Source organism: Balaenoptera ricei, chromosome 20 (genome assembly GCF_028023285.1).
Source record: "Balaenoptera ricei isolate mBalRic1 chromosome 20, mBalRic1.hap2, whole genome shotgun sequence".
NCBI lineage: Eukaryota > Metazoa > Chordata > Mammalia > Artiodactyla > Balaenopteridae > Balaenoptera > Balaenoptera ricei.
This window is the reverse complement of record NC_082658.1, coordinates 48586275-48597027: the sequence shown is the minus strand read 5'-3', so window position 1 is coordinate 48597027 and position 10753 is coordinate 48586275. Positions and strand designations below refer to the sequence as shown.

At 32.9% G+C, this 10753-nt stretch overlaps 1 protein-coding gene across 6 annotated transcripts in view; it reads right to left on the bottom strand.

Moving 5' to 3' along the window:
• The window catches only part of TAOK1 (TAO kinase 1), a 231247-nt gene that overhangs the window by 64951 nt on the left and 155543 nt on the right, over nucleotides 1-10753 (bottom strand). For 5 of the 6 annotated variants that reach the window (XR_009499757.1, XM_059908929.1, XM_059908931.1 and 2 more), the window contains 5 exons: nucleotides 8384-8485; nucleotides 6700-6745; nucleotides 6057-6153; nucleotides 3914-4027; nucleotides 1195-1286 (listed from right to left, as the gene is read on the bottom strand). Coding sequence is in view for 4 of the 6 variants with exons in the window: in XM_059908929.1 (XP_059764912.1) it covers nucleotides 1195-1286; nucleotides 3914-4027; nucleotides 6057-6153; nucleotides 6700-6745; nucleotides 8384-8485 (451 nt within the window). In the remaining 2 variants the exon portion in view is untranslated. Of the gene's footprint in view, nucleotides 1-1194; nucleotides 1287-3913; nucleotides 4028-6056; nucleotides 6154-6699; nucleotides 6746-8383; nucleotides 8486-10753 lie in introns of those variants that run through there. The other variant, XM_059908932.1, reaches the window with a different exon arrangement.

Below are 10753 nucleotides of genomic sequence, written 5' to 3'. Positions count from 1 at the left end.
CTGGAAAAAAGAGACCATTTCACAGAAACTGCAGAGTTTAGAGAGATTTCTTTCTGAGCAGTACAATTAGCCAATGAATACTTTCTAATCAGATAAACATTAAAATATATCATTGATATCTAACAGGACCATTAATGCAATTTCGCTATCACCAAGGCGCACATATATGCATCAGCCAGCATAAGAGTGTAAAAATAACCCATGGGCAGAATATATTAACCAGCTTTTTTACATTTATACCCAGGTTTCTTAAGGAAGTAATTAGGATCTACCAGTAGGAAGAAGAATCAAGAGAAAAAGAATTTAAGACACTTAAGGATACTTTCAAATGGAAGAAACATTTTGCAAACCTCAAACTGAGATGAAGAGATCAGAGGAGAATGGCATTATGGTAATCGCCAAATCTCTGTTTACTGCTGTTATCAAACTTTAAAATAAATATGATTTGTCAAAATTACACATGGATTTTTACTTTAATGTGTTGTTTTCAATCCTTGGTCACTCCTAGAATGGTTCAATTAAATACTCTTATTTTTAAATAAAGTTTAATGGAATGTTCTTATAAGAAGGAAAAAAAGAAAAGGATATTGGGCTTGTGGGGGGAAGCCTGGGGAATCAAGAGCAAGAAGATGGCCATCATCTTCAGTTACAGTGACAGTTCAATTACCCACCTGGCTCACTTACATTGGGAATGTTAGTAAAGTTATGGTGGTCCGCTGCTTTAAGCATAGTTCCATTTATGGGCAACAGAATAAAATGTGTGCATAAAATCAAACTACTACAGTATGTATGCAGCCTGACAGCTAATTCTCAAATCTAACGCAAAGTAATAAGTATCCTAGGTAAAGGTAAGTAACTCATAAATGCTTTAGAGGCCATCTATAGATGGTAAATCTAGTAATCACATATATATTCCAAGTGTTTAACAAATACTCATTAATAATAAGACATAGATACCTCAAACTTAATTAATACTATAGTGGAAATTATTTTAGACCTAATTTAACAGAGCAAATACAACATACCTAAGCTAATATATATAAAAATTACCAGATAACCAAAATGAAAATTATGTAATAAACATACTGCTCCCCTTAGTAACCAACATAAAAAATAAAAAGCTGTAATTTGGTATAGAAATTGAGGTAAAACTTTGATCAAAATTTACTACATAGTAATAAAGAACATGCTTACCTAGTTCAATACACGTTATACCAAGAGACCATACATCTACTTTTCCATCATACTGTCCTTCATCCATGGCTAAAATTACTTCTGGGGCCATCCTAAAAAATAAAATGTCATTTAAATTAAAGTTAGAAAAAAGTATGCTATTCTTTTAAAATGTAATGACTATCTATATGGAGAACACCTGGTGTGAATTCCAGGCAATATATCTGGACATTAAGAATTTTTATAATATGAAATAAATGTATTACAGGTTGTGAGGTAAATATTTACCTTTGCATATATAGTGTGACTCATTCTCACCATGTGTCATGATCATGTAACAGCATCCTAAAGGAAGGATGCCCTAGAGCAGGACTGTATTCTGCATCTGTTCAAGTCTGCAAATTCTAATACTGTATAGCCTTTTAGGCCAGTGATTCTCAAACATTTTGGTCTCAGGATCCCATCTAATTTTTGCTTGAAAGATGGAATTTTACCAATGGCATTGAATACCATCAGTTGTTTCCCTTGAAATGACAAACTCACTCCATTTATTTCAGAAAGTACCTATCACAATATCCAACGCTGAATAACCATAGCTTGTCAGTCTTTCTTTCAAATTAGAATAGTGTCCCATGACAAAAGTGGCTAGGGCAGCTCACAGCTAAAACAATCACAAAATTATCAACTTTATAACCAACCAACAACAGGTGTCTTGGTAATAAAATGAAATGCAGGACTTCCCTGGCAGTCCAGTGGTTAAGACTCCACGCTTCCATTCATTGCAGGGGGGGTGGCAGGTTTGATCCCTGGTTGGGGAGATCCCACATGCCACTCAGCACAGCCAAAAAAACACAAAAAACAAAACAAAACCCCCCCAAAAAAGCCTACAAAAAATGAAACACTAATTCATGTCTTCAACTAGAGTCTGTGGTTCTTGATGATACTTTACCTTATACTTCATATGTATTTGGTATTAAGCACAGATAGGTACTTAGAACAGTTGCTGACTGCTTCAATAAGATTATTACCAGGTATCCCTGTGTGTGTGCACACGTGCATTTGTGTAAAGACATATAAATATGAACCTAGTTCCTGTGCTCCAAATACACTATATACAAATTAACCAATATGTTTACTTTATTATAAACTTTCAATTGTCAATGTGTTCTTTAAGATGCTGAAGGAAGTTTGAGAAATTATCAAGTTAAGAAAAGTTAAACAAGTAATCTGTTTTTTTATTGCAGAACTTTCGAGGGCCTTTTTAATATCTAATATTCACCATTAATATCTAAAGAGGGGAAGCACTGAGAAATATTATTCACTCACAGAACCCTTTTTTACTGGGGGGACTCTATCTAAACTAGGGTTTTACATAGAAATTTTTGGTCATCTAGAGCAGTGGTCTTCAAATTTTTAATTCATTTATTTACCTTCAATGAATTTATAAAAACTATGTATCCCTTGCACACTTTTGAGTTGATATGTAAATTTTATAAATTTAATAGTTGCAAAGGATATAATGCATAGTGTATGTATGTATATTGTGTATGTGCTTTAAAGATATTAAAAACTTGGAGTTGCAGAATTAGTTCATTCAATTTATTAAAAACACTGCCCTATAATCTAGTTAGCAAAATCAGTCTTCATGGTCATATCAGTCAAATCAAAATCACCTTCTACCAGAAAAAAGTCTGAATTCAATGCAAATAACATGTTAATGTGTCCCCACAACAACCATGTCAGTTATGAATTCTACACTAGAAGAAAAGAAGGAAGATAACCGGGGAGAAAGAAAAAGCAAACGGTAAAAGGAACGGAAGGGAGATGACTGGAAAGGTACAAGGACTTGCCAAGAGTTTTGTCCTGACTCTTCAATATATCTGACAGATGCTACATCTTCTCAAATTGTTCCTCTGGTGTTGCTTTGAGGTTTTTACACCCCAGAGCAATGCATCACTGTAATATTCAGGGTGGGTTAGAAGCCTTTCTTTTATGAGGCAGGAGAAGGGAGATTTGAAAGGCAGGTGAGAAAGATGATGTAGTGGGCCTAAGACACAGCTCTCAGCATACACAGAGAAAGAGAATACATTTGAAAGTTGAAGATCTGGAAAATTATTCCCTTCAAACTTGCTGACATGAATAACGAATTATTTATGGATAAAATTAGATGATGTCCAGAATGTTTCAAAATAACTGAGGGGAGAGGAAGAAAGGGAGAGGTGAGTGCATAGGGCAGGACTAGCCATGGGGATAAAGTTGCTGGGCTGAATGAATGATATGTAGGGTTCATTATACTTTTGTCTAGTGTTATGTATATTTGAAATTCTCCATAATAACAAATAAAAACAAAAAACCCCAGAGAACTCCAAGTCCACTACCAGTCTTTAGGTACTCCTAGTCTGAAGATCAATGATATATAGTAAATATAAATCTAAAGAAAACACACACATTTCCACTTAGCATTTCTATCTTTTCCCCACTTGAATTTTTATTGAATGTTTCCACTCCCACACCCAATATATGATGCAGATAATCATAGGAAGGAAAATGTAGGGGGGACAAATTTTAAAAATGGGGGGCGTAAGGGGAGCACTCCCAATCTATATTTGAAACTAACTATAATGCTTAAAGTTAAAATGTCCAAAATAACATTATATTTTCAGGAAAAAGACATCTTAAAAACACACAACCACACACAATATCAATTATGAAGATCAAATCCAGATAAGATTATTCTTACCAATATGGCGTTCCCACAAAAGAATTGGCAGGAGATGCCATGGAAGCGGATCCAAAGTCAGCAAGTTTCACCTGGCCTGGCTCTGTCAGAAGGATATTTCCTGCTTTGATATCTCTGGGTTTAAGGAACACAGAAAATTACTTCTCTTTCCTTCACTGGGTTGTGTAAAAAAATGATAAAAATCAAATAAAAATTTGTAAAACAGAGAAGGAGAAATCAAAATAATTAAGTCCTAGGATAATCTCTCAATTGGGATGAGAATTAAGATCCAAATTAGAATACAAGAAATACAGAATTCATATATAGTAACAACTTTGTAAAAGAGAAGGCAAAATAGCAGTAAAAACAAGACAGAAAATCAGGTAATTAAAGTGTATAGTCTACATTTGAGGTCCTGTTTATTGGTACAAATAATGGTTTTAAAAATTAAATTTAAATAGCGGACCACTCCTTCACAATTTTAAGATTTCTGAGTAACCTACTTAATGTAAAAAAAAAAAAAAAAAAAAGAATTTCATGCCCCCAATTTTTAAAAAAGGATTATTCGTATCATTTCCACCCTTAGGATATGAAATGAAAACAAACATATGGATAATGTAATATCCATGATCCCAGAAAATTATGGATATTTATAAAATGGGACTGTATGTCCAACGGACACCATAACATACACTTAACCTTTCAAAAACAGAAAAACTAAGTTCCCAAGCACTTGTCAATTCTTACTATTGTAATGGACATAACACTAAATTAATCTGTTTTCCTTCCATTTGTTTTTTAAAAATGAAGAGGCACTTTAGGGAATTCCCTGGCAGCGCTTTTACTGCCTTGGGCCTGGGTTCAATCCCTGGTCAGGGAACTAAGATCCCACAAGCTGTGCGGTGCGAAGACCTTAGGTTATAATTCTAAATCTTCTATTCACTTACTTACTAGTATGTAAATTTCTCTTGGACCTTACAATCCTCATCTTAAAAAAGAAAAAATCATATTAACTCACAATTGACTCTACTATATAGTTTAACATGTATTGCCTGATTCACACATATAATAAAAAAATGCTAATTTCCTTCTAAAACAGGTAAAACCAATACCAATGCTAAAAATGCATTATAGAATGGCTTAATCTTACTATTCATTATCAAGGATCATCAAGGATTAATACTCAGAGCGTAAAAAGTATTAAGTATCTTTTATTTATCCATATCATGGAATCAATGGAATAAATCTGGCATTATCAGTTACCAGGAAGACAGAAGATCTAGGTTTAGTTCTAGTCTAAATGCACCTGGCTTTGTAAACTTTGGGAAATTAGTCACAAATTGGGGCATCAGTTTCTTCACTGGTAAAATGAAAAAAGGAAGACTATATAATCCCTAATGTCTTTTCTATTCCCCAAATTAAATGATTCTACAATTAATTTCAATTAAATGTGCACAAATCTATAAAGTGCACATACAGGCATACCTAAGAGATACTACAGGTTTGATTCCAGACTACCCTAACAAACAGAATACACAATAAAGCAAGTCATATGAATCTTTTGGTTTCTCAGTGCATATAAAAGTTATGTTTACACTATACTGTAGGCTACTAAGTGTGCAGTAGCATTATCTCTAAAAAAAACAATGTACATACCTTAATTTTAAAATATTTTACTGCTAATAAATGGCAAAACAATCATAATGGTAACATCAAAGATCAATGATCACAGATCACCATAACAAATAAAATGATGAAAAAGTTTGAAATACCGTGAGAATTACCAAAATGTGACAGAAACACAAAGTGAGCAAATGCTGTTGGAAAAACGGCACCTAGAGTCCTGCTTGACACAGGGTTGCCACAAACCTTAAATTTGTAAAAAACGAGGTATCTGTGAAGTGCAATAAAGCAAAGCATAACAAAATGAGGTACGCCTGAACTTCGGAAAATCCAGCAACATGTGTAGACAAAGATAAAAATTATCCTAAACAAAGAGATCAAGTGTACTAGTACGTACTTTTCAACATGGACAATCTAAAAAACCTGAGTTTATAAGAAATGGTTTTACTTGGCTATAACCAACAAAACTTTCAGGGTTAATAAGTTAATAATGTAACAAGCCATTTGCTTGTTAATATATAATAATTTTCAAAGTGCTTACCTATGGATCATGGTATGAGAATGTAAGTAGGCTAATCCCTGGAGAGCACCATGTGTAATCGCTGCTATTTCCACTTCTTGTAATGGCTTTTTGTGAACTTAAAATAAAAAAGTTATTTGAAAATATTTATTATAAAGAACATTTTTGTTTAAAAATACATACCTAATATATAGGGCAATTTTTAAAAACTAACATTTAGCAAGACGGGATTTCCTTCCAAAGATAATAAAATAATGCTATTGAACTTTACAACTAGTATACAGTTGTGCCTAGCTGTTAAAGTATATAGTCCACAGCCAATTTTCCTCTAAGTTAGCAACATTAAGCAATTATTTGGTGATTACAAAAACAAAAGTAATAAAAGTTCTCCCTTTATTTTAATATCTTCATTCTGAACAGAAGGAACAGATTAAGTTGAATGACAAAGAATCCAAAAAAACTTAAGTCAAAATGAGAGAAAAATCACCTTTTTTATGCTATTACGTAACATTTAATGAGGATAGTGCATACTATGCAGAGAATATAGAAAGGTTACGATTTTTATTCTTTCTGGGAAATTTGTACATTATTTAAGAAACCTCTTATTGAATACTCATTTTATTTTGCTAATACTATTTTTTCTTAATGATTAAAGGAAACCTACCTTCTAGTAAATCTGAAGCAGATCCTAAACAATATTCCATTACAAGCTACATGGGAAGAAAAATTATATAAGCATTAAAAAGATTCTACTTGAGATAAAATAAATTCATCAAGGAGATCAAGAAGACAGTTTGAAGTAAAACAAACCCTAGTCACCATTTACCTTAAAAAATGAGTATTTATGTATCTAGTAATTTATTAAGTGCATATGTAAAGATAAGCTAATGATACATTAATCTTTTACAATACCAACATATAATCATTTGTATAAGATGTGTATTTCATATATAACTACTACTAAAATTATAAAGGAATATACATATTCTGTTACTATTAATCTATAGTACTAAAGCAATACTTTAGTAATTGCTAGGAAGCAAAAAACTGTCCTTTGGAACTATATATACAAAGCTTAGGTTACAGTTAAAGCAAACACAGAGCACCTTCTATGTGCCAGATATTACATATATATTAAAGCTAATTAAGGGACTTCCCTGGTGGTGCAGTGGTTGGGACTCCGCGCTCCCAATGCAGGGGGCCTGGGTTCGATCCCTGGTCAGGGAACTAGATCCCACATGCATGCAGCAGCTAAGAGTTCACATGCCACAACTAAGGAGCCTGCCAGCCACAACTGAGGAGCCCATGAGCCACAACTAAGGAGCCCACCTGCCAAAACTAAGACCCAGTGCCACCAAATAAATAAATATTAAAAAAAAAACCTAATTTAATCCTCACAACCACCTTATGAGGTAGGCCCTATTACTATCCTTATTTTACAAATGGAGAAACATGAGAGACAGAGAGGTAATCTCCCCAATGTCACTGTTTTTTCTTTAACCACAGCCTTGTATTTAGGAGTACCGCCATCACCACCAAAATTAAACTGGATAAAAATGCACCAAACATTACAAATCTAGGTTTAGGATACTAAAATGATAATTAGCTGTGACTTATTAATTATGCAAAATAAGGGATCATTCCCATTTAAAGAAAATTTAGCCTCTCTCTTAAAAGATACAGTTATGCCCACAATGCTACGGTATTACTACCGCGTCACCTCAGCGGTAACAACGGGGCAAAATTAATCACCACTTCTTATAACAAAGTGTCTCAATTCTCTAGCGTTAGTATTATTCAGCCAAGGAATCATAATCAGTTCAAATTTCACCAGGACTCATCAGGACTTCACCAAGATCTTTGTAGTTAAATAGATTACAATATGTTTATGTCAAAGATAGGCTAGATTTCATCCTCAAGTAACAGGATTGCTTTCACAATGTTTGATAAACCATTTGAAGAATGATACTACTAAAAAATGTCAGAGAACATTTTACCATGTACCATGTAATATATTATTAAAAAGATTCTACTTGAGATAAAATAAATTCACCAAGGAGATCAAGAAGAGTGTTTGAAGTAAAACAAACCCTAGTCACCATTTACCTTAAAAAATGAGTACAAAAAATGTACATAAATGTCAGCTAAATCTCTGCAGTAAACTCGCAAAACATACATTCCCTCTCCTGCCTAGGAGTTCTAGGAAAAGCTGCTCTCCCTCTCAGAATGAACTAACATTTCAAGGTGTTTCTGCATGGGATTACACAACCATTTTGAGACATTCTTGAAATAATTAACTCTAAACAGAAACCAACTAAAATTACAGCAAGGGGGAAGCATATACCTACCCATGCTGTGTGCTCACGTAAATAGCAGCCTTTGTATTCTATACTGTTGGGATGTTTTATTCTTTGTAGAAACTTGACTTCCTTAATAATATCCTGCCATTTCTATGGGGAGAAAAAAAACGAATGAAGGAAAAAATTATGAACAGCTGCTTTTCCTGAGAAAGTTATATAAGAAAAAAAAGTAATCAGATTAAGAAGGGTTATTGAGAACATTAAACTTCATTTGTAATATGTAAATATCAAAATAATAAATTAAAAAGTTATGTTCATATAGTTTATAACTCAATTACATAATTTATAAAATTATTTCATTCATAGTAGGACAAATTTTAGTTTGGTAAAACTTATCATCAATGAGTCTTATTAAAATTTTACAACCACACACCAAACATGCCGATGAAAACTATATACCATATTTAGTGATTTTTCTTCAAAAGTTCATCTTCCCTTCTTATTTGCAGCTTTTTGATGTATAATTACATACCATAAAGTTCATCTATTGTGTTTTTGGCTTATGTGTTCTACCAAACGTTAAGGTTTTGTTTGCTTTTTAAATTCAAACGAAGATTTAAACCCGTAAGTGCACACTTCCTAAAATAAAATGCTAGAGAACAATTAGTTATTATATGGGAAAGTTCACAGAAAAAAAAAAACAGTATGAAAACATTTCCCTACATATTTTACTAAGAGCATTCCTCAATGACACCTACCAGGAAATACAGATAAACCTTCAGCCATAAGCTACTCCATGACAACCTTAGACACTTAGGCCATGTCCTAAACATAGTTACTCTTAAGAAGCAACCAGAGAACTCTAAAAATACTGGTTACCGTGTCTACACCCAGAGACTCTAGAGGCTTAGCAGCTGTGGGGTGAGAATGAGGAATCTATTTTTTGTTCTTGTTTTAGTTTTTTCAACCTTTACCACTGACTTGGGCCATATTTCTAAAAGCAGGGAAACTGGCATAATAGGAAACTTTAAAAAATGTTTTGTACTAGAATGTAAGATCCACATATCACCGATGTTATTTCACAAGCCCTCAACAAAATACAGCAAAATATGTTCACAGTGTTTTATATAAAATGTATAAGATATAAGATGTTAAACTCAGAAAATGTTTCATGGCCTTTAAATTTCAAGTTTGAATGATATTTGAAACTTTCAAAACAAAACAAAACCCTGCATTTTTCAATGTAAAAAAATTTCATGAAAGACGTTAATATTAGCTGTGAAAAGATGATGCCCTAAATGAAACTTTTTGTTCTAGGTGTGACTAATCGAACAGACACAGTACAAGTTTGCCTATGAAAGCCAGCTCTGAAGTTGTGCTACAGAATAGAATATAAATGAGAGTAATCCTGTAAGAAACTGAGTTTTTTAGGTATCAAAATGATGGAACAGTGATATAATCATAACAGTGTTATCATATTCATAGTATGATCGTTACAAAAACAAGATTTATCATAAAATAAAGAGATTCCAAAAAAGTAGAAAACCAAAGTCTTTAAAAGTTAAAGACTGATCCAGCAATTCCAACTCTGGGCATACACCTAAAGTACTGAGACTAAGGACTCAATAACCAAGAGACAGCAGGAACCTAAGCATCCACTGACAGATGAATGGATGGATAAATAAAATGTAGTGTTTTACACACACACACACACACACACACACACACACACAGAGGAATATTAGCCTTAAAAAGGATGGAAATTCTGACACATACCACAACATGGATGAACTCTGAGGACATTATGTAAAGTGAAATAAGCCAGTCACAAAAGGACAAATACTGCATGATTTCACTTACATGAGATACTTAAAGTAGTCAAATTCATAAAGACAGAAAATAGAGGAGTGATATCCAAGGGCTGAGGGGAGGAGGGAGTGGGGAGTTATTGTTTAATGGGTAAAGAATTGCAGTTTTTCAAGATGAAAAGAGTCCTGGAGATGAATGGTGGTGATGGATGCAAAACAATGTGAATGTCCTTAAAGCCACTGAAGTACATACTTGAAAATGGTTATGATGGTAAATTTGTTATGTGTATTTTACCACAATTAAAAATAATTACATTGAAAAATTAAAGACTGACAGATCCTAGTTTTTAACAGTAGATTATATTTCATAAAATAAATTTATGCAATTAAACAAAATAAATATACTAAAAAAAACTACTCACAATATTAGTGAACTAAAGTATACTCAGTGTAGTATCAATAATTGTATTTAAAAAAATTTTTCAGACTAGATATATATTGTCTGCTGATTAAAGTTTGCTTAAATCAGCCCTTAATGTCTGAATCATTAAAAAAATTACATCCAATATAATTTACTGTTAAATGCATCTTATTCTAGTTTACTCTTTTA